This window comes from Betta splendens, chromosome 17 (assembly GCF_900634795.4).
Source record: "Betta splendens chromosome 17, fBetSpl5.4, whole genome shotgun sequence".
Taxonomy (NCBI): Eukaryota; Metazoa; Chordata; class Actinopteri; order Anabantiformes; family Osphronemidae; genus Betta; species Betta splendens.
The window spans coordinates 8,980,229-9,003,654 of NC_040897.2; the positions used below are offsets into that span (position 1 = coordinate 8,980,229).

Sequence of the window (23,426 nt, forward strand, 5' to 3'; positions counted from 1 at the left end):
GTGCGAGTTTTTGATAACATAGTCTTTATTCTTAAACAATCACTAACCTTATTCGGATTTTTATTGTCAATGCATATTTTTTAATATCATCTCACAATTCATAATGCATATATGAGTGTGTTCCAATGTCTGCGAACATAAAAATAATAAATTATACTTGACACCACATACAACCAAAGCCTTTGCTCACTCTTTCGTACATCTTCACCCCCCCCCCCCACACCCCTCGACACGCTCCCTCCCCCGAAAAGTGCTGTCTTTATAATGCTTTCTCACAAATGCTATTTTCGACTCCTTGCATTATTGATCCTTCGTCCTGCTGTCAACAGCTGACATCGAGTACATCCAGTGTCATGCATTGCACCAATATAAACCTCTATAAAAAAGATACTTATATATGCTGGTCTGGCCTGTTAACTTCCAGTGTCGTTTCTAGTCTACATTATGTACCACTGTTACGCTTTAGGTGCGGTGGAAGTTTGAACTAATCTACCCTTTAATTCGCACCAGGTGTGATCCACAGCAGATCACTGTAAAACTGAATGTGTGCTATTTACTGCACATACCTCCAAACTAAGTGATTTCCATCCAGATGTAGGAGAGATGAATAATGACCGATTAAACTGTTGCATAAACAAGCTTTGAACCTATTCTTTAAAACACCTTCATGTCTCTGACTCCAAATCTCACACCAGCTTCTCCAGCTGTGCGACGTTCATGCTCTGTCTTGCCTCTTTTAGCCCCATTGTCAGCCTACCTACCCTTGGCGTGGCCGTACACCTTCAATAATGATAGAGCCACCACCCCATCCCGACCTCCTCGTAACCAGGCTTTGTGCAACGTGTGATCAATAGCGAGTGGCCATTCGTTACATGTGGCCCCGCTCAAAGAACAATTGTAGGACTTCCTGAGTTAGACAAACTAAAAGAGGATTAGGAATGAGCTATGCCGCGTACACTCAGTGTACCAGTCATTTCGCCTTGTTTATACAGTCTTGTCAGCATGTTGATTTATGAAAGAGAAACCTTCCTCCATTCTGCTCATTGCGCCGACTCATTTCACGGGTCACAAAACCAGGATGGACGGAGACTGTATGTGTTGCCACGTCAGAGTAAAATGAACGGTGGGACGCTCTTACAGAAGCATCCTCGTTGAATCTGGCTAAATCCAGATAAGCTGCTTCCTCAATGAGACATTCTGCTTCCATTGTGATAGGAAAGTCTTCATACGTCAGGTCAGTGGACAATTAAATAGTCGAGCACCCTGGCCCCCAGTGCTAAGTAATCTCCAATGCTTTTACATTAAAAGCATTTAACTACTTCAAAACCTCTCGCCGCCGGTCCTTTCTCTCGCTTAGAAAAAACAGAAGAAGCCTTTTATAGAGGATTATCTCATAATTTGTCCGTATAGTTAAAAAGCAAGAATACTGTTGAGTTTTTATACTTTTTGTAGAGTAGGTGTTGTTATAGCCTAGCAAACAGCAGAGGAACTGGTCGGCATTTCTAGAGGTGTAAGTGTGAAGTGACCGCTCTTGGCCATGGCTCAGTGCTTATGCTGGTCAGTGTTTTCCTCTGTTGAACAAGCTTGGACACGTTTTGCACCTAAAACCTAATAGTGCCTGCAAATGTTAGGAATATACTGAAGCTAAGACAAAATTATTTTGATTCTGACTTTCTCCCACTAACACGACTTCCTTTGTCGGTCACAGCATCCATTGTCAGGTTGTTATTACTGTTATTTAGAGACATATGAGACTGCTCTTGGGTATATTGCTTGTTACAGTTGTGTCCGTCTGCAGGACAGGGTAACATAGTATTTCACACAGCTTCGTCTGTCCTATTATCACATTGGTTTCACTTACACTAAACACCTGAGTAAATAACATCCCACCTTGTTTCCATATAAGTCCATCACAGAAGTATCAAATACATTCAATCTGACGTTCACACCAGAGCAGGTAGTGTGACAGTACCGTCTAGTTAAACTGTGAAAAAACCTTCAAATAAAAACATGAAAAAAAAAAAGTTAGTGACGATACTGTTGTTAGTGACGACGGCAACGCAATAAAGCAGATGACATTGCGGCGGCATTTAGAAAAACAACTCAGTGTACGAAAATTTAACATCATATATTAAAGCTTGTTTTTCACAGCATGAACTGGAAATGATAGATATTTGTATGTGTATGAAGAGCGACCACCATCCCTTGGTTTATCACAGCTTTCTCTTTTTTTGCATAAAATGTTGGTCAAGTTCTGATTGAAAATGTTGTTTTTCATATATATATATATATATATATATATATATATATATATATATATATATATATATATATATATATATATATATATATATATATATATATTTATCTAAAAGGTTTTCACAGGCAAGAGTTCAGTTTTGTTGTCTCGAGTGTACAATAATAGCTCCTTGTAGTTGTCACAGGTCCCTCTTTTTAAGAGGAGATGGTGGTACATTACTTTTCAGGGGGGTGGGAGGGGCGGGATTTTTCCTTTGGCCCTTTCCCCTAAGTCAGGATGAGGCCACGCCCCCTCTACTGGAAGCCCCTCCTACTGCTGCTATGTGGAGTCCTGATTGACGGCTTTCCCTCCGTTCATGGTGGGAGTCCCTGAGCTCTTCCTGGAGCGGTGCTTGTCCTCTATCTCATGCAGCGACGGCTCCCTGTACATACAAACTGTGGTGGAGATGGAGCGAGTGAAAGAGAGTAGGAGGACGGAGAGAATTAGAGGAGATGAAAGGGACACAGGTGGGAGGGACTCAGAGAGGAGACAACACAGAGCAGATTGAAGAGATGGATGTGCATACAGAGACAAGGTCAGGTTTTAGACAGTGGGGACAATTACACCAGAGCATTTGTAATGTGTCAGCAGGTTTTTTATCGCATTGCTTGATACGTGTGATAATATCTATCACCTGCAGCTCATTGAAAATAATAGACTGAAAACTAGATTCGAGTGAGATTAAAGGCTGTCTTACCTTCAATGGGCCTCGGTACAAAGTGTGATGAGGGCTTGGTCTTCTTAACTCGGTTGCCCTTCATGACTTGGCCCTCCTTGGTGAGGCCGAGGAACCAGGCCCGGCCTGACTCCTGCTGTCGGTACACAGTGGACGAATAGATGACGTAGTAGTTCTCGAAAACCGATTCCTTGAACCGACACTCTGGCGTAAACATCTCCTGCAAAATCAGCCCATGAAGGATGCAGTGAATTATCGGGTACAGACAAATACAACATGCAACAGTCATAGGAGGGATCTAAAATCTGAACAATCTATAAACACATTTCTTAAACATTCAGAGTGGTAGAAGAGAGTTACAAGACCCTCCAATGAGCTCTCCAGTGGAAGTAGTGAACCACTGTTTACTGAAAAGCTTAATCATAAAGCTTATGCAACTCAATTGTTTTTCCTTCACATCTATTTTGCCCCATTTCTATTGAGCTTCAAGTGGTCAGCCCTTCAATATCCTATCTCACCAATGTCTTGATAGTGTTGGTAAATTAATTTCTGCCTTGATGACACCGACAGAGGCAGAAAACATGGCCACCACAATGCTCTATTAACATCTCACTCCAGGGTTGTGTTTTTGTACAATTCAATTTGCAAGTAACGATTCACTGTTATACCTTTTAAAAGAATAGCAGCTCTAACCCACACTTACAGTCCAGGTTCATTGATTGGTGGTAAAGATCCAATTTTGCTAACTCTTGACTTCAGTTATTCTTTGTGGACGTCATTAGCCTTTAGTTTTTAATGTCAAAGTCAATTTTAATACATAAATGCAAGCGTGTCAGCTGTAGATGATAGTATCAAATAACCAGCAATAAAACAGATCTCAAAAAATGAAAGCTTGGTCAAATTCACTCTGCCAAGCATTGGCTGTCATCACCAGCATGTGTACATTGCCAAGGTGAATAAACATATTGTTTTCACATATGCACGCACACACACACACACACACCCACACACACACACACACACACACACACACACACACACACACACACACACACACACACACACACACACACACACACACACACATCCTTGAGAATCCAAGTAATCAGAATGACAGGCTCATTAGAATAATAGAAAACAGTGGAAGATGTTTATCTCTCCACTTCATTATCGAAGCAGCGAGTCAAGGAGAAAGTCAAGGGGACACACAGGAACAAAGCAGACACTGGATGCACCGTCTGGACTGAGTGTAGTGCCAGATTATTGCCGTGACAGAACGCAACAGAACGCGATGCTCTCGGCTCTTTGAACCATTACAGATGTACGCCGCAGTAATTTGGGTAATTTGCTCACTTTGAATAAAGATAATAGTGGCGCTGACCTCTAAATAGCTGGAAAAAAAGCCTTTGGAGCTTTCTCTTTTCTGACAAAATGAAACAGGTGGATGCCAAATCCTATCCTCATCCCTGCTCTCCTTCAGAGAACTCGAGGAAAATTTGATGCCTTCCGCTTTGAAGAACAGGGACGTCATGTGTGTGTATCCACAGATTAGATGTAGGTGATGTGGGCGAGCTTGGCCGTTTTTAGTTTAAGCAGGCTTTGCACTGTGTATGCATGTTGGGGTTCTGGTGCTGTATTTCTCTCCTTTCATTTTAAAAGCTGTCAATTTGAATCACAGCCCAATTCTGCTTCCCGCTGGAGGTGACTTTTCACGTGTTGTGCGTATAACGGTGCGAGAGAGAGAGAGAGAGAGAGAGAGAGAGAGAGATTTTAAAAGGATGACAACAATTTTATGAACTGTGGGTGACAGAACCATAAGAACATGTTCATGTACTTTACATCTGATCAACTGTTGTTTAAGTCTGTGTCTTTGCTAGCGATATACCTACTGCACCTGAGCCACGCTGTGTGTGACCGCTCATTTATACGGCACAGCAGCACTTGGCTGGCTGTGCAAAGGACTATGGGATGGGCGATATGGAGGCGCCTCACCGGTCAGCAGGAGGGCGGCAGAGAAGCCAGGGCGTTGGAGGTTATCTAGGCCTGTTGACACACTGTCAAATGGCCCACTCCCCCCTCGTTGTTGGGACACTGGGGGGTCAGGATCAGCCCGTCTGGTTGTGTGTGAGCATGTGTGTGTGAGCGGGAGGGGGGTAGACAGTTACACATTACACACCAGCTATCCCTTCATCTGTTTGGAGTCCAAAACTAAGCCACACAAACATATAAGTGCTACTCTACCCTTCACCATCCGCCACTTTGCTTTGCTGACACACTGTAGACTCCCCTCCAAAATCTCCGCTCAAGGACAACACTCTGTTACTGCCTGGGACAAAGCTCGGGGCAGTTTAGAAAGCGCCCTGGCCGAGGCCCGGGAACGATAGGGGTGGAATGTAAGTGACTTTGAAGTCTTTGACAGAGTACCTTGTTTGTGGATGACTGAGTGGAAATATGAGGTAAGGAGACAGGGTCGGAGTCTTTCATGATTAATGCGATCTCCTTAATGGACACGCGTGAGCCACGCAGCCAAGAAGGCGCACACAAATACACACTGGCAAAGCAAGGTCTGAGCACGAGCCCAGAGCAACACGTGTGACGCCTCACATTAAAAGCACAGCACCAGGTTTGCCCTGTCACTTCCTCTGCCTAGAATGGATAATCATAAAAAATGGAGCAACGCTCCATCACAGCGCCAACAGGCCACTTGTTTGTATTCTGTGTCTGTTTGGAGCTGGTAAAGGAAGTGGACATGTGAGGCTATTGGTATTAGTAAGGAGCTAGAGCTACACCACCACGCTTTCATTGTCAATGCAAACCTAAACTGCAAAAGATTTCTATTTAAAATTGGATGTACACAATAGCTACAGGACGCTATACAGTCAGACATGTGTGATGTGTGTGTCTGTTTCGGGACGTTGCGCAGTGCGTTATGAGAGCAGGTACAGCGATGCTGAAATTAAACAAGAAGCATGGAAGCAGGAGTGTGAGGCGTGTAAAACTGGGTTGCATGTCAATTTAGCTTGAATGCATCCTGAATTCAAATAAGTCACTGCCTCCAGCCTGGTGGGGAGGCAGCTCTCCGACTCTGCACAGAGGAGCCCTGCTGCTGCCGGCAGACGTCCTGACTTTGGATAAAAACACAGAAGATTGGGGAGGTCCTTCGTTTAGGAGCCTCTGGAGTAAGGGAGAGATGTCGCCTCAGTGAGAATCCCAGGGCTGCCGCCGCTCCCGAAGACCTCATTATTATTCTAGGAAAGATTCAGGTCGGGATTGTCTAGACATTACTTAACTCTTTCCCACTTATGATGTCCCTGTCCTCCACTTCATCTTTATATTTTTTCCTTGTCAGATATTTTTGAAACACGGTTTAGTTTTGTCCTTTCAAAAGTTGCTCGAGAGAAACTGCGAGGGAGTGATAAATAATTCAAAAATCAATTCACAAACACATTAAAATGCTCCGATGGTCGAAGAGAAACTGATTCTTCAAAGATTAACTTCTTTACTCATTTCCTGCCTCACTTTAATTTCCTGTTTTCTTTTGCTTCTCTCTCGCAGAGAGTGCTGCCTCTTATCTTTCATTAGCAAATCAGCAATTATACGCTGACAGCAATATTTTCCCAAGAATTTTGATGAGAGATTATTGCGGAGATCATTTAGCCAACTCAAATGCCAAGCTGTGGATGAGAAAATGCCACCCTGTCATTTTCTTTCTTTTCTGACATTATGTAAACAGTCAAGTGATAAACTCAAGCAGTTGTCAACATCTGCAGCTCTTAGCTCCTAAACACCTTAAAACACAGACACTCAACACAAAAACAACTCATTGAACTATTATTTTCTAGGGACAGATGACAAGCAAATGATGGGAGGTACAAATGCCCTCAAACAAAATCCCAAACTCTCCCTGACCTTCCTCACAAGCTCTCTGTCACTCGTCCCTCAGGGCCTTCAGTGAAGGTTTTACTGCGGCATCAGCGTAACATAAATAAAATGCGATGAAGACTTGAAGAAGACAAGTACAAAAATTGGATGGATGGATGGATGGATGGATGGATGGATGGATGGATGGATGGATGGATGGATGGATGGATGGATGGATGGATGGATGGATGGATGGATGGATGGATGGATATAGATCGCTCGCTAGCTCGCTCGCTCGCTCGCTAGCTCGCTCGCTCGCTAGCTCGCTAGCTCGCTCGCTCGCTCGCTCGCTCGCTCGCTAGCTCGCTCGCTCGCTAGCTCGCTCGCTCGCTCGCTCGCTCGCTCGCTCGCTAGCTCGACTCGCTAGCTAGATCGCTAGATCGCTCGCTCGACTTTGTTACTGTTGTGCAGTAAACTAGGTCATATTGAGATGTGCTATAAATAATGGAGGAGAACTCTTCAGTGTAGATGCTGAGGCTTCACGCACTTCATCGCTAATCGCTCCATACAAGCATTATCATCAGCTTCCGACAGGCAATTGGCTCAACTGTGACCACCTCAAGCTACAAAGGACATATAACGGCTATAACTGATGAACCATTTATTGTTAGGCTTGCAGCTAAATAAAACACCGAAATAGAGGCTTGTCGACGTTGCGCCACAAAGGTGTCACATCTGAAGACGCGCGGAAGATAAAGGTCATTACGTTCCCTCACTAAGGAGGGCGCCAAAAGTAGGGGGGGGGGGGTATAAAAAGGAGGAGGATATCCCTCAGTAATTATCTCCCATGGGCTGTCAGGAGGAAAACTGTGCTACTCTGATCTCGGTGTGAGGATAGTATAAACAAGGCAAGCAAACAAGCTTTAAGAAACTTTATAGTGAAGAGAGGAGATGATTAAGACCTTGAAAAGAGAGAGCAAGAGGGAATGGCATAAAGATATGGACTAATAGTAATATTGGTAAGTCTGGAGAATGAACGAAAGGGACTTACTTTATGACCACGAGAGTTCTTGAAACACCTCAGGATCTCTCACTATGTCATGAACATAATCTTCATGGGTATTTGAAGCTGGTGAACGATGGAAATGGCGACCAAGGCCGAAAGCTATTCGTGCTATCATCCAGTGACTTGAATGTTAATTTGGGCGTTTTATGGACACTCTGTCGCGTAGGACCCTCCCTGGGAGCCAGGCTGGGAGCTGTGTGCCTCCCGTGCCTCACATCTGCATGTCTGAGCGGTGTCCGTATGGGACCCGCCTCCCTGTCAGGCCTTTAATTAAAATGACCTTTCAGCTTTTACCACAAAAATGTCAGAAAGGCCTGCTGACAAACTCTGCCACAGTAAGGTCGAAAGTGTGTTCATGCACAATAAGATGATACTTAGGTAGTCTCATACATATGTCCACACTGTCCATACCCTAGTTCTTCAGAAATAGCGGCTCTAAATCTATGTATTCAATTCTATACAATTATTCAGGCTTGCGTCACGTACCTCAATCATCTGACCTCTTTCAAAATGTTCTGCCGTCTCTCGCAGTAAAGCGAGTCCCTTATCAATAAACGTAAGCTGCAATACAGCAGCCACTGTGTCCTTTGTTTTATGAGCATTTTGGAAATGTTAAAGTTTGATGGGCGGTTTGTGCTTTCCAGCGTCGGCCAGTCATTTATTTGGGGGTGTTTGCTGACGCCTCATTGGTATTGTGGGTAGTGCGGTATGGCTACGGTGGGACTAGAGGTTATATAACCAGGCCAACTAGGGATATCTTCCTGTCTCTGTACATTTCCCTCGCTCTCTTTCACACACACTGTTCTTTTGCAACACATTTCCCACCAAACACGCTGCAGGTCTTCATTCTCATTGATCCTTTCTCCTTCTGTCATCTGTGTGATGCTGTTAGCCAGAATGGCTTTTATGCCTCCGTTAAAGATGTTTGAGACCTGAAGTCGCATTTAAAAATACGGTTTGTTCTTTCAACTGATTGACAATAGCCAGTAGAAATTTTGGCACAAAGTACTGAATGATGATTCATCTGCTTTGCAGTCCAACACTGTAACGGATATCCGTTTTATATCCAATCATAAAATCCTCACCTGTTCCCAATTATCCAGTTGTGCCTGTTTAAACAGAAAGAAGTTTATCACTGAAACCACTAAAAAACCTTTCTTTCTACTGACAAATTACACATTTTTGTTTAAATTGCAAATTAAAAAAACTATTTTGTGAAAGTGGGTTTTTGTTGTGACCTGTCCAGGGTGTACCCACCGAAAAGTATGTGGGATAAGTCCCGTCACGCCATGACTCTCACAAGGGCAAGTGGCTCAGATAATGGATTGCTGGAAGGATGGACGTTATTCATTTCATGACACGAATCCAAATAAGTTGAACAACAAAACAATAGTCGCCTAAAAGTTTCAGTGGAACCTCTGTGTGTAGAGGAGCTGCTGCATAATGAGCCCCCATTAGACGCCAGTAAAGGAAGAGCAGGCGATTTTGAAAAGGGCTGAGCACCGAACTAGGTGTCAAATTAAATGTAAAACATGCACGATGCTGCTTCACTAACAAAGGGGGGAATAAGTGCTGCGCAGCAACACAAAGGCACATCTGAAAAGCTCTCCAACAGAGCAGAGATGAAAGGGTTGGGAAGCGCTGAGTCTCCTCTGCAGTGGGTTATTAAAAGAGACAACAACCAGAACAAAACACAACACGTGTAAACCAACCAACGTGCGCATTCCTGACCGGCGCACGTGCGCGGCGGCGGCTTACCGAGCTGTACAGCATGCCCTCGCCATTCATGGCAATGTAGAAGCCACTCTTCACTCCCTGGATGGCCACCACTCTCAGACCCACAGGAATAAGATTAAAGAGAGCTGCAGAACAGTAGACGGGGGAGAGAGCGAGCGAGGGGGAGAGAGAGAGAGAGAGAGCGACAAGTCATCAGACATGAAAGACATCATAGGACAGTTGAGTTTTCCAGTCATCGCTGTTCTGATTGCTGCTCGTTGGCCATCTTTCAGCAGCAAAGTGCAGAACGGAGGACGTGGACAATGGGAACAATGAGGCACCGCAGTCGAACAGTGACTCATTAATGTCAGGGCACAAATCAAAGCCTTTGTGGTGGCAGGTACATTTTAAATACTGAAACCGTGACTGGACTGTGACGTACGTCCGTGGGGACGATGCGATGAGGCTGGCAGGGACGGGGAGGAGACGTGCCAACATGGGTCTGTCCCCCGAGCAGATTCAATTCCACTCAATAAACATCGACTCGCTGCGTTCGCCTGCCGACGGCTCCTCTCTGCCCTCGGGCCACTTGTGCAGGTGATACACACTGGCCGCCGTGGTCGCGCGTCCCCTCTGAGCCGTGATTCACCGGGTTCACAGGGGCAGAATGTGTCCTGTCGTAACTCTCTCCACCGCCTCCATCCGTTCCCTCCCTCTGCCTCCCATTTGCCTTTCATGGCCTCTGCCTCCGTCGCCCAGACGACTGCCCGTGTCTCTCGCAGTTCTGTCACGTATCACTAAAGACCAGCTGTCTTGCATCTCTGCATCCCTACGTCTCTCACATTTTAGACCTTTCTGTGAATATGGCTCACAGAAAGACTCACTATAATAGATTGGCTCGAAATGTATGAGGACAATAGGCATAAAACCCAGTGAGCCAGTCCACTATTGCGCTATAATTATGATCTACCCGTCCTGCTCTCATTTGCCTGCCAGTAAATTACATAACAGACAGGAGCTGTCATTCATCTACCTTCTGAATGTCCAGCTCTTCTGTTCGCAGTTCCAGCAGTTGATGGATTCCATAATTACATCTGCACCAACTGATTACTCTCCACACTGTTCATCAAAAGCTCCGTTCTACCTCTGACAAAGGCAAGGCGGCGGCTGGACCGGGTGCAGAGTTAAGACATTCCCAAGGATCTCGACAAAGGGCCACACAGAGTAGCTTCAAACAAGCCAATGAGGCGAAATCCTTGAAACGGGCGAGTCTTCCAGCGGCGCAGTAATCGGCTACAAGCAAATCCTGCAGACAGGCCGGCGGAGGTGCATTTGATGTGAGGAATACCGCCACAGCAGGAAGTTAACCCTGCGGTGAGGGGTGAGATGCCAGAGGCGAGCTTCGAAATCCAGGCAGTGTTGTGATGTCTGTTCCCCCTTCTTGACAAGACTTTCATTTAACTCTAATGTCTTGCTTCATACCAGCCATCAAGACTGTTGCTGATACTGTAAGTGTCTCGGTATCTTCCTAGAGCCTCGGTCTGTGGAGTTAATTACTGCAGCCGATCAACTAATGACAATTAAATTAGTAACTGCTCAAACTTGAACATGGATGTTAATTAACTGACGGGTGTCTCGCCGCTCCTGAGGCCGCTTAAGATCAGCTCCCGCCATCAATCTCTTCTGCTCTATCACGTCCCACAAGTTACTCAGTGTTTTGGGTCAGGCTGATGCCGCTTAGCATTAAAAAAGCAAATGTCTCCCGCCGCAGCCACTCCGCTGTCCCATCATCCCCGTTGGCATTCGCCACAGAGGTGGACCGTGCGATAAAAGGCGATATTGCAACACGCTTCAGCTGCAGGTCACAGCTCATGTGCGGGCGGCATCGGGCGCCTCAATCCCATCAGTTCCACTGTACTTCCCCCTGGAAATAAATTACTCTTTTCCATCTGCTACGGCTGAGGATGCTGCGGGTCACAGAGTGTCGTGGGTAAAGGCTGGGGGTAATCTATTATTCTAATAATCCGGCTGGGCAATCGATAGTTCAGCGTGAGACCTGAATACCAAACCGTCTTTGTCAATTTCTCTTAATCACTCCCTCTTTTTCTTTCACTCTCTCCGCGCCTCCCGCTCTCCTCTGCTCCCCGTGTCTTCCTCCGGACCATCTCCGAGCTTTAAGCTTCTCGTATAGAGAATTATTCATTGGGCCCAAACGCCGGAGGAGGTATTTTTAGATGCCTGTGGCTGAATTATTCACTGCGTTCTTCCATCCATGGGCCGGAGTGACTGCTTAACAAGAGGATTACCTTGAGGCTGGGAAACCCTCGCACACAATGAAAAGCTAATCAGCTAAAACCTCTACAACACAACAGAGGCCGGGAACGATCGTGGCGCTGACACAAATGCATTGTGTGGGTTACAGTAGATCCCCCTCGTGTGTCAGTTGTTTTTGTTCTAAAGGCGATTACTTTGCACTTGGAAAAGAGAGTTCAGCGGGAACTATTTTCTGTCAAATAGAAAACACGGAGCGACGGGGAGAAGCCACGGCTGCTTTGGTCCAGGAGCTTTGGTGCCGGCTGTCTCAGGATGAAAAGAAGAAACATCACGGCTGGTTTCCTGTTTGGCTTCCTTCCAGCCCGCTAGTGTCGTTCTTATAGCTTTGATGACCACTCTCGGCTGACATTTATCTTTTCCTTGGTACTTCACTTTCCTATAGGAGATGTTAGAGAAGATTCAACCGATTCTCATCTTCTCTCTTTCTCTCAGAGAGGATGGGGTGTGAGAGCTTTAGGGGACTTATCCCTGGAGCCTACTTATCCATCGGTAGTCCACTATGGATCTGCGCTGAAAGATTCACAAAGGAGTTCCTCAGGAGAGGGTGTTCATGGCAGAGAGTAGAGCTCTAGGCTATGGTGCACAGTGGGCATTCCGAGGAGCCAAATTCTGCTGAGATAATCATCGTAGGAGCCGAATGCATCAAAACAATGTGTCGCCTTTATGCAGCGTACGTGGTGGGATTGGTGTACGTATTAAGGCAGCAGCAGGATTGCTGAAATTAATTTGACTCAGAAATAGCAAGTTTGTGACATGATCCTTCATAAACATTGTGTTTTCTCACCGTGAAATAAATACATGCACCATCGAAGCTTTGATGTTTATCCAGTATCGATGCATGTAATTGCTTAACGCGAAAAGGAGGACATGCAGCCTGCCACTGTTTTTTTTATAACTAATCCAATTCATTGAGGGGATTCTTACTAATTTTATGCAGCTAAAATGGCCCCACTTATATAAGAATTACAAACGCTAAGGCGTAGCATATGAAATGTGGTAACGTATTATATAACCAACTGACTCATTGCCATTAGATACTTTATTCTGGAAGCTGCTGCTTCCGTCGGGCTCCACTCACTGTTGTCAGTGTTCTCGTCCTTGCTGCCGTCGATGGTTCCATCCGGCTGCATCTGCAGGTAGAAGCCCTGCTGGCTGAACAGTCGCGTCACGATGCCTTTCAGCTGCGGCTCTGAAACACACACACACACACACACACACACACACACACACACACACACACACACACACAGACCCGGGACGCACACGCATTCACACCACAAACCATTGGCCAAGCCACAGCCCCACCCCACCAACAATATGTCAGAACAGCATACTTAGAAATGCGACATAAACACGCAACGAGTGAACACCTACACATAAGAATGTCTGCGCACTCAGACATTTAAATATCACAGAGTGGGCAGCTGTGTGGCCTGAGTGCACTCCCAAAGCAATGACTGAAAACGTTAATTGCCCAATGCATTTCATTAGCTTTTCCTTTTATACGTCTCTAAAATGTTTTCATCGTTGTATAATGCAGTTTATAACTGAATTCATCAAAGACCCATTAAATTAGGCACACTTTAAAAACACAGTAAGCTTCTTTTTACTTCTGGTTGGGCTCAATGTCTTGTTTTGCCAGTATATAAAAAACTTGAACTTTCAGCATTGCAGACTGCTGAATGTAAAATGAGTATGATATAAAGTTTGTATTAAGTCGTCTATTCGACCACATCAACCCTGAAAAGGGTAAACGACTGTTTGACTGAAAGGGTTTTTCCACAGAAAACACCACGATAGGAAATCAATGAGAATGTTATTATTTGATTATATTATCGTACTTTATTTCCTACAAAAAATGATTTTGCCTCATTTGCAAACTGTTTTAAAATCACATTTTAATATAAGCGGTGTCCTTTTTAGTATGAGGCAGCGGTGCCGTTTAAAGAAAGGTGACTTGTGCTAAACAAAATGAGGCTCTGACCGACTGATGCTAGTGCTAATTCTTGACCCGACCTAAAGTTTCTGCAGTTTTTTGCATTACGGTAACCCTGAAACAACCTCCAACTTGGAGGCTGTGACATCTGGAACGTTGCCAGGCTGCTGCTTGAAGCGCTCAACGCTGCCGGGGAGAAGGTGGAAAGGAGGATTAGCTCAGGGCAACGAAAGCCCCTCGGCCCCCGGGAAACGCCAGGAGAGAGAAGACGTGCAGAAGGAAAACTGGAGTAATTATCTGGGGGAAGGCGTGCGGTTTTCAAGGAGCCTTAAAAGCAGCAGTTAAAGTGGGATGACACTGTTAGCGCATAGATTCAGAACCAGGAGAGTCACTGCGAGTGGAAAACAGCACTAAAGCGTAATTACTACAAAGAGACAATCTAGTCATATCTTTCTTAATGATCACTGTTAGTAGTAAACCCAGTCATTTGTTGTTTGTTTGTTTTTGCAGTGGCTGAGATTCTGAGACAAGCTCCACTGAAATCCAACAGCAGCTCAGATGCTGAATGTCACTAATCCTTTGTTTACTGTCTACGCGGCAAATTAGCCGCAAACAAATGATGCATATTGTCATCAAGTGAATGGATGCTAAGTTTCACTTTTAGGTGCCTCAATAAACACTTTGCAAGTGGAAATCCTCACTTTGCAGGAGCACGACATGTTTCGATCAGCGTCCGTGACTGTCCTCCAAGGTCATCACAGAACTTAGAGGTCGTGCTGCTAAATGGAACATTTGAGCCCGCTCTGGCTTCAACAGAACAACAGATGTTAAATGTTTGCTCGAGATCTAATCGTTGGAATTACCAGCAGCGAGTGAGCTCTGTTTACAGCATGTCGTGGGGGAGAGCGGATAGAAGCGTTGGCTGAGCAGCGACCGCCGGCGAGAATGGCTGCAGGTCCGCTCCGCTGTACATCATCCTGACCGTCAATCCCCAACTTACCTACCCCTGTGCTGGGACCATCAATTCCTTGGCCGGGCCCTTGGTCATCCATCACGGGCCGGGTGAGGAGAACGCGTGCGTTGCCATGTGTGTGCGGTGTGTACATACCAGTAAATCACCATGTGATAACTGCACCGCCATAAATTAAGGCGTCAAAGTGGGCCTGAGCAGCCGCTGACAGCTCGTCACTTCCAATTAGCAAAGAGCCTGTGCACGTGTGTGTGTGTGTGTGTGTGTGTGTGTGTGTGTGTGTGTGTGTGTGTGTGTGTGTGTGTGTGTGTGTGTGTGTGTGTGTGTGTGTGTGCAGATATAAACTGACTTGGAGCTAAACAGCATACAGACCAAGTGAGTACAGGCCAATATCATTTATACCAATAGAGAAGGACAAATAACATTTAGGTACGTCGACAAATGGCATCATGACCATGAAATGGTGAATGATCACCTGTTCTGATGTAGTATTTGACGAGGAAGAACACATCATATCCAAATACACCAAAGTACACTACAGCAAAGGCCTCTACACCTACTGCACAGTACTGCGTGACACATATTTACAGACACAGAACAGGGAGCGAGAGTAAAGACTGACCCGACACTGACTGACAAAGAGAATGAGGCAAGAACACAAAACGGGGGAGAGGGCGGAGCGAGAGGACGAAGAGAGAGAGAGAGACAAACGTCCGGCTACAGGAGAGCTTCGGCTACGAGGGAAACAAAAAGGACGAGTAGGAAATCAAGCTGGAGAGTCCAAGGAAGCCACACAGAGGAGGGGATGAGAGAAAGAGGGGGGGGTCAGCAAGGGAGAGGGTCGTCGGCTGTCAGACAGGTGTTGGAAGCCCACCCCCCACCCCCGCAACACACCCCCGAGAGCCATATCTCTGCCCCCCCCCACCCCCCTCCCTGGCCGAGGGGGAGTCGACATGGGCGCGAGATGGGGGTGGAGACGAGGAGGAAACACAGTACACACGGATGGAGGCTGAGCTACTGACCTAGCCTGCAGCCCTTATGGGACACCTGTGGAGGTTTCGTGGGTGCATCTTACGAAGGGGTGGGGGAGGGGGGAGGGGGGGATAGAAGGAAAAACAACAGGCTTTTAAACAGGCAGAACTCATCAATTCTCCAGTGTATCGGCTGTTTATATGCAAATAAATGTCAAGGCATCAGTAGAATAATAAGGACGATCAATTAGAGGACACGCGGCCGGCCTGCGTTGCTGTCGGGACTCACCCACCTGCCCAAAAGAGTCTGGAGGCCTGATTGCGTTGCTGCCAGTCTGTCTGCTATTTGGGCGTTTAATGGCCGGTTTGGCACAGAAACTGTTTGTCTGTGTGATGGGGCAGCAAGATGACAGGGTTTTAATTTGTCTGGCTGGCTGGGGCTAGTGTCTCTGTAGTCCGCTCCTTACGCCCTAAAATTGATGCGCGTCCGACTGCCTGCCTCGCTCCTCATCCTCATCCTCATCCTCATCCTCATCTTCGTCGGCAGCGCCGAGCCCGTGGGACTCTCGCGTGGACCTGACGGAATCCGGATCGGGGCAGGGATGACTTGCACCGCTGGATTGTGATCTGTGCACCAGGACAGAACCAGGGGAACAAAAAAAAAAGGGGGGGGGGGGGGGGGGGGGGGGGGGGGGGGTCTGGAGTGTACCATGGAGTGTATCAGCAGGCACAGAGCCTGTGTCTGTCAATACACCCAGAGTAGCTCTTAATCACTAAAGCTATGCCTCTCCTCACTGCAGTAAAAGCTGCCGCTCTGCAATAAACATTTACCATTAAAACATTTAATCTTAAAAGAGCCTTGGTGCACTGCGGTGCAACTTATCTCTACTCTGTAGCCCAATCTGCATTAATATTGAATTAGGCAATTTAAGGCAGCGTTTTTGAGCGTGTGTGTGTGTGTGTGTGTGTGTGTGTGTGTGTGTGTGTGTGTGTGTGTGTGTGTGTGTGTGTGTGTGTGTGTGTGTGTGTTTGGAAGCGGGGTGAACATAAATTGGACATATGAAGAAAGCCCCATCAACGTTGGACCGATTTATCTTTTATGATGTGAGAACTATCAGAATTACGACTGAAGGGGGAACGTCACAGTATAGAGACCGTTTCCTACAGCCCGCGTCAAGGCAGCTCTGGTTCTGTAAATGGGGACGGACTGGGTCCTGCGGTGCGTCGATAGACTACGGGGAGAGCTCATGGAACAGGTGGATGCTCCGCGAGAAAATCTACCTCCTCCCCCGTTTCGGACGGGAGCCCTTGACTGCGGTATACTAATGCCTCTGCTGCTCTGGGGGGGCGGGGAGGGGGGGAGGACTGGGGAGAACCGGTTCCATACGCACACGTAACACACATCACTGAGGGGGGGGGGAGAAAAAAAAATCTACATCACTGACCTGGTCGCCGCCGAACTGGTCTTTTCTTGCCGCTGCAGAAACGGACTTTGCTGAAGACCCCCAGGAAATGCCTCTCGCAGAGAGAGCGGGGGTCTTTGCTGGGGCTGGGGCGGCGTTTGGAGGTGGAGACCCGGTCGCTGTTCGACTCCCTCGCCTGGCGCTTCTGCCGGATCAGGGAGCTGGCGATCGCGGCCATCTCCCCGAACCCCGTCTAAAAACCCGAGAGCGCGGTTCGGCAGGAGTCGGGTGTTTTTGCAGCGTTTTTGGCGCAAATAATAATAAAAAAAAAACTGTTATAATATAGACTGTTTCAGTCCGCGAGTCTTTTAACCAAATGTCATCCTGATCAGAAAATCCACTGAGGCGCGGGCATCATTGCGCTCCAGACAGCATCCTCCGGATGAGACAGTAATTCAGCGGCTGCGAGTTCGTGGCACACGGGTTTCGAACCAGCTGCAAACGGATTTTACCCTACACACAGCTTAAATCCACGGCGCAGGCCACGGGGGCCGACATGGCAGCGCTGAAACACGCAACAGCGCTGATAAGTTGCTGCAGCCGCGTGTCATCGGACAGCTTCAGGTGTTCCAGGTGAACAGAGCCGCGCTGGACGCCATCTGCACGCCAGCCCGTCCTCCGGATCCCGCGATCCACGCGCGAGACGCCCGTGCGTGGCCGGAGAAAGTATCCTGCAACTTTTTTTTCTCCCCCCCCCCTCCCTCCCGTAATTATTCACGCCACGCACGCCGATGAATGAGACGGTCCACGCGTGCTCCGGGACGCCGCGCGGGAGCTCGCGCACACTTAGGATGGGAGCCCAGGCTCCGGTTCCGACGAAGGCACCGTTTGAATGCAGCCAGGAGACGGAGCCCGCTCTGCAAAGATGCTGCAGAGATGTAATTCAAGCCCGTGGGGAGGGATGGACGCACGAAAAGCAACAATTAGTTGAGGCGAACGCGCGCCAGAGTGCTTTTTGTTGTAGCGTGCGAATAATGGAGCAAAGCCCAGCGGTATTTCCTGTGCGCCCTGAACGGACGCCGTCGGCGTGTTACATCGCCGATAACGAGAGTGAACGGTCTCGGTCCATAGCTCTCTCTCTCTCTCTCTCTCCCTCTGCCTCTCTCTCTCTGCCTCTCTCTCTCTCTCTCTCTCTCTCTCTGCCTCTCTCTCTGCCTCTCTCTCTCTCTCTCTCTCCCTCTGCCTCTCTCTCTCTGCCTCTCTCTTTCTCTCCCTCTGCCTCTCTCTCTCTTCCTCTCTCTCTCTCTCTCTGCCTCTCTTACCCCGTCTCTCCCTCTCCAACTCTTAACGCAATCATACGTGATTGAGGTTCGTATTAGAAAACCTCAGGGGCGGAACGAGATCCTTTATGATGATGAAAACGTGCGAGTATTAAATCTGCCGCAACAGAGCGATTGGGTAAATGCTGTGTGTGTCTACGCTTCAGTATTTTAGTATAATATTAAAGGGCACGGGTAATTTTACTAATAATCCCAATAATGTCCACTTTAAATCCAAATTTGCAAGCCAATTTTTAAAAATATGTCCCAGGATGCTTTAGGGAGTCAGAAATCTCATACACTGTATTCTTGCCCTCAAAAAATGCCTTAAGGATCATACTGAATGTGGCTAAAAGGATTACCTGCAACAGGTTCCCACACACAGTATGAACACAATGCACCAGTGGCAGACCGAAGACCCACACAGTCACAGGACTCATGGATGAGCATCACTTAGAGACACGCAAACAATACAACAGCTCCAACAACAGCACAGACGCGAAACCCAAAGCTCACGCACAAAAAAACGGGCCTCTCGCTCCCCACCACACTGTATTCTGCACATGTTCCTGCCATAAATCACGTCCGGGGCCCAATGCAAACACATTGATTGCCGCTGTATCCAGCACAGCTCACCAGAGATGCACCGACCGAAAGGGGAGTCTGCAAACGCGTGTGTGGGCGCATCGGCATGTTTGAGTGTGTCATGTTTGTTACAGTACAGGCGGCAGAGCACAGACAACACACTCACTCTGTTTCTCTCTCTGTCTCTCACACACACACGCACACACACACACACACATACTTCACAGTGTGTGGGAGGGTGAACACGTGAGTCTTAAGGAGCACAGCAAACCCCCCTCCTCCCTCTGTGATGAAACAGCATGAAACATTAAAAAGCTTTTTCTGGGACTTGGTTTTGACGTCCTCATTTGAAACCGAGGAGATACAAGCTTCTCCTGCTGCCCTCTCCTCGTGTGGAATTGGGGTTACACAGATGGAAATATTGAAGAGCGAGAGACAGATGAGAGAGGGAGGTGTCAGGAAACAGAGACCACGGAATCTATAGCTTTGGGAACCGTAGAAATGAATTCACGGCCGCATGAGGTAATATTAATAATGTGCATACGTTACACTCATTCGTAACACAAATATCATCTGTTTTAGTTAAAATGGGATCTTCCCAGGTGAGCACTATAAAGTTACAGGACAGGTGTGTTTATTAGGAAAATATCACATTCACGTTTCCTTCAATCAATGTGAAACGATTTCACAGCAAAATGCAACACAGTAAACATCACCAAAAAATAATAAACAGAAACGTCCAAAGCTCCAGCGTCTTTGTGTCCTTTGTCTGGTGCTGACTTTACAGAAGCAAGTTACGGGTAGAGGGGGGGGGTCATTTCTTTACACCTGCTGCCCTCTAGTGGACAGAAACATAACCACAAGTTCAGAGAACGACGAGATGATTTCATTCTCTGAGGATTTCACTTCACTCCCTCCCACATTTGCTGACTGGTGGCAGCTGGAACTATTTCCATGCTGGTGCATGTCTCAGAACTGCAGTTCCACTCCAACCACAGTTTATTTATTGCTCACAGTGTTATCCAATATAAAATTCTAAACTAGTATGAAACATATGTCTCATAAACACTGCATTTACTTATTCGATCTAACAAAAAAATCTATAAAAAATGTTACAGTGCTTTAATCACTGGTGAGGTGGACAACTCTGTATTTACCTCTAGAATAAGACAAGCCAGGTGGCACTACAAAGCAAAGCAGGTGCAAACATTTACAGCTGCTCAAAAGCACCTTTCACCGGAAATCCCTGGGAGGTAAATTTGGCTCAGAGCCCGAATCCAGCAAGCAGAGCATCTCCTTTCATGATCCGTCACAGGCCCGAGTATGTGGAGCAGTGAATCACGCAGCCAGACTGAAGCAGTGTGTCTGACCCCCTCCTCTGGAAGGTTAAATCTATGTGTGTAACTGCAGCTATCACAGACTCAGTGGTGGAGTATCACAGATGCACAGTCACACATGAATTAGTTGTGTCATCGTGACTATATATAGTGTGTGTTAGCATTCTGCTCTGAGAATGTTTGATTTCTGTCATGAGAGCGTGTTACAGGCAAGAACCACACAAACTCAAAAAGTGGTTTTAAGATGAAGAAACAACAAGGGACAAAAGTCTACCCACAGATCTGAACAGCGTGAACGTGGATGTTTGTGGTCCAGCACTGCCACAAAGTAACAGATGGATGGAAGGACTTGAAAAGAACGTCTTACCTGTCGGCGCTTCAACTAGACATTTGTGTTTCCCAACCTTTTGTGACAGCACCCGTGAGCTGACTCATAAAGTTTTGATTGCGGTCATTAGGTTCATGTAGCAGTGAGCGGAGATGCAGGGTAAGGCCTGCCGGTGTCCTACAGATCCCAGTGTGCATGCTGCTTTTGGTCCAACTACCTCAGAGGAATCTACTGTGCTTAATGGAGTTTCTAATTGTCTGCCCTGAATTAGAGAAACGCGCCAGCTGAAGCTACTGGAGGCCTCGCGTGCTGCAGGTGACGGGGAGAAAACGGGGGAACGGCGTTGGCGTCGTTTCCCAGTAAAACAAAATACAGTGGGGTGTTTTTTTAATGTGTTAGGAGGTGCATTTATGAGCGAACAACAACAGCAATGCAGTGGATTGCTGAGATGTCTAGAGGACAGAGCAGGCTCCACAGGCTCAACGCCAGGGACTGTTCAGAGCACATGTCTGTCGCTGGGACACAAGTTGGCGAATGTTTTAAGAATGCTTCATGTGTCATATGACTTTTTTTAATCATTTCCTCTCAGTCTGGTCTCTGAAGCATACACCTTCACCTGGCTGGATGGATTACACCACAGATTAACACAGTTCATATGAAAATGGAGTTTGGGGACTTGATATGTAAAGTGAAGTTTATTTTAACATAAAGAACATCCTCCAGCCTACTTGTATCTGGGCTCATTAATGTTGGGTTATATTATAAACAGATTTGGGGAAAACCTGACATGAAAAGTTTGGACCCCACTTCTGCCTTGGCGCTCTCCGTGGTGCTGAACTGTGGCGCCTAAAACAACGCTGCCTCTCCAGGCCCCTGAAGTTAACGATCCCTGCATTGTCCGGTTTTTGGCCTGCTTCAGATGCAGCACTGGTGCACGCTGGCTTGCAAATGTAGCTTAGTAGTTTTTTTTTTTTTTTTTTTCAAAGTATCCGGAGCCTTCTGGTCTCCGGGGTAGTGGGGCTCGGTGCCCAGTACCAGCTGCTATCCACGCTAGGGGGAAGACTGCACAACAAAAGTCGGGACAGAGGCTCTCTCCTCTGCAGAATAGGAAGATGTTTCACACACACTCGAGTGGCCACGAAACCTCTTACCTCCTTCCTTCCCATCCTTGTCTCCCCCCGTTTCGCTTTTCATCACTTAGGAGTGACAGCATGCAAAGCAGCGGTAGCTCTAAAGGCTATGGTGCTATGTTCGTCTCTCACCGTTGGTGATAGTGGTCGACTTCGATCGTTGTCCACAGAAACACTGCAGCATATGCGCTCCTTTCAGAAGGATTGGCCTCAGAATCCTCATTGATTTGGGTTGATGGGAGCCTTCCTCAATCCAAACAATCGGACGGCGCTATCACAACACAGCAGGGTCAGGCAGCATAGCGTAGCCAGCCAGCCAGCCGCTCTCCACAGGCTCACAGCAGCCCTCAAAACGCCGGAAGGGCACAGTCTGCAGGACAGATTACGCTAAAATGAAGCATCTTGACTGAGTCCCCCCTCGCTCCCCCTCTCGCTTCCTCTAGCCCTATCGCTTTCTGTCACTCGCTCTCCTCGCCCAGCGACGGTCATTCGCGATCACACTGGCACGCTCCTCTTCCGCCACGGCAGGCAACGCAAGGACGTTACAATGTGCTCTTAATTGTACATCCCCCCCCCCCTCCTGCCTCCGCGTCTATATCAGCATCGGACGTAACAGCAGGAAAGGAGAGAGAGAGGGGGGGGGGGGGAGAGAGAGCGCACGCCAAAGTTAAACTGCAGGGGTAAGTGGCAGGCCGGCCACGAGTGAGGTAATGCGGAGCTGACGGCTCACGCGATCCGACGCTGGCTGCACAGATGTTGGAACCGACCGAGCAGATGTTTTTTTTTTTTCACCCCCCGGTTGTGTGTCTGTTTCTTTTCACGAATTTCGCTGGGAACGAGCGGACAACGCAGCACCTACGTCACCCGCAGCCCGTCGCTTTAAAGCCAACGGTGTTTTCCTCACAGCGCATGTGATACCAGTAAGTTTACGGCTCGGTCACTGCGGTGGCGGCTGTGCTCCAGTCAGACCTTCATTAAGTTCGTCTAGACGTCGTTGCCTGATTGCTGACCTCCATAGGAGTAGTCATTCACTGTGATGCATATTGTATGAAGGAATGAAGTTGATCAAGAATCTGGTAGCTGTCATTCTGGTAACATATTCTGCAAATTCTACATCTAGATTATTACATCAATCATTGGTGTAAGCAGTTTGTGCTGTTTAACACTACTATTCAAATGTCTCATTCATCGTAACAAAACAATCAAATATATAAAGGTATTATGTATTTGAAAGTAATTTAAAAAGGTTTCTAAAAAATGCAGTTGAGCAGAAATGACAAATTTTTACTCAGCTCATAAACTAACAGAAATAGAACAGAAATCACAAGCTAAGGTGGTGATCAGAGGACTCTCTGTAACAATGTGCTCATTAATCATATCAGCTGCTATGATGTGTGATGAGTGAATCAACTATGTATGTGTCATTTATGTTGTAAATATCTATCTGTCTTTTCCAGGTTTTTGTTAAAGCTACAACACAACAGTGTCTAAGCTG

General features: G+C 46.9%; 1 protein-coding gene across 3 annotated transcripts; it reads right to left on the reverse strand.

The window, feature by feature from the left end:
* Positions 1-7: 7 nt before the first annotated feature.
* On the reverse strand, positions 8-22,335 carry fgf12a (fibroblast growth factor 12a). Of its 3 annotated transcripts, XM_029130965.3 has the most exons (6): positions 17,275-18,424; positions 15,881-15,928; positions 13,031-13,141; positions 9,661-9,764; positions 2,997-3,195; positions 8-2,694 (listed from the first exon to the last, which is right to left on the reverse strand). In XM_029130965.3, the coding sequence occupies exons 1-6, from the start codon at positions 17,468-17,470 to the stop codon at positions 2,579-2,581; spliced, it is 774 nt and encodes a 257-aa protein (XP_028986798.1). In that variant the 5' UTR covers positions 17,471-18,424; the 3' UTR covers positions 8-2,578. The 3 variants fall into 3 exon arrangements, with proteins under 3 accessions (XP_028986798.1, XP_028986801.1, XP_028986799.1); XM_029130968.3 differs by lacking the exons at positions 15,881-15,928; positions 17,275-18,424 and adding an exon at positions 22,064-22,335; XM_029130966.3 differs by lacking the exon at positions 15,881-15,928 and having other exon boundaries at positions 17,275-18,423.
* Between the last annotated feature and the right edge of the window lie 1,091 nt (positions 22,336-23,426).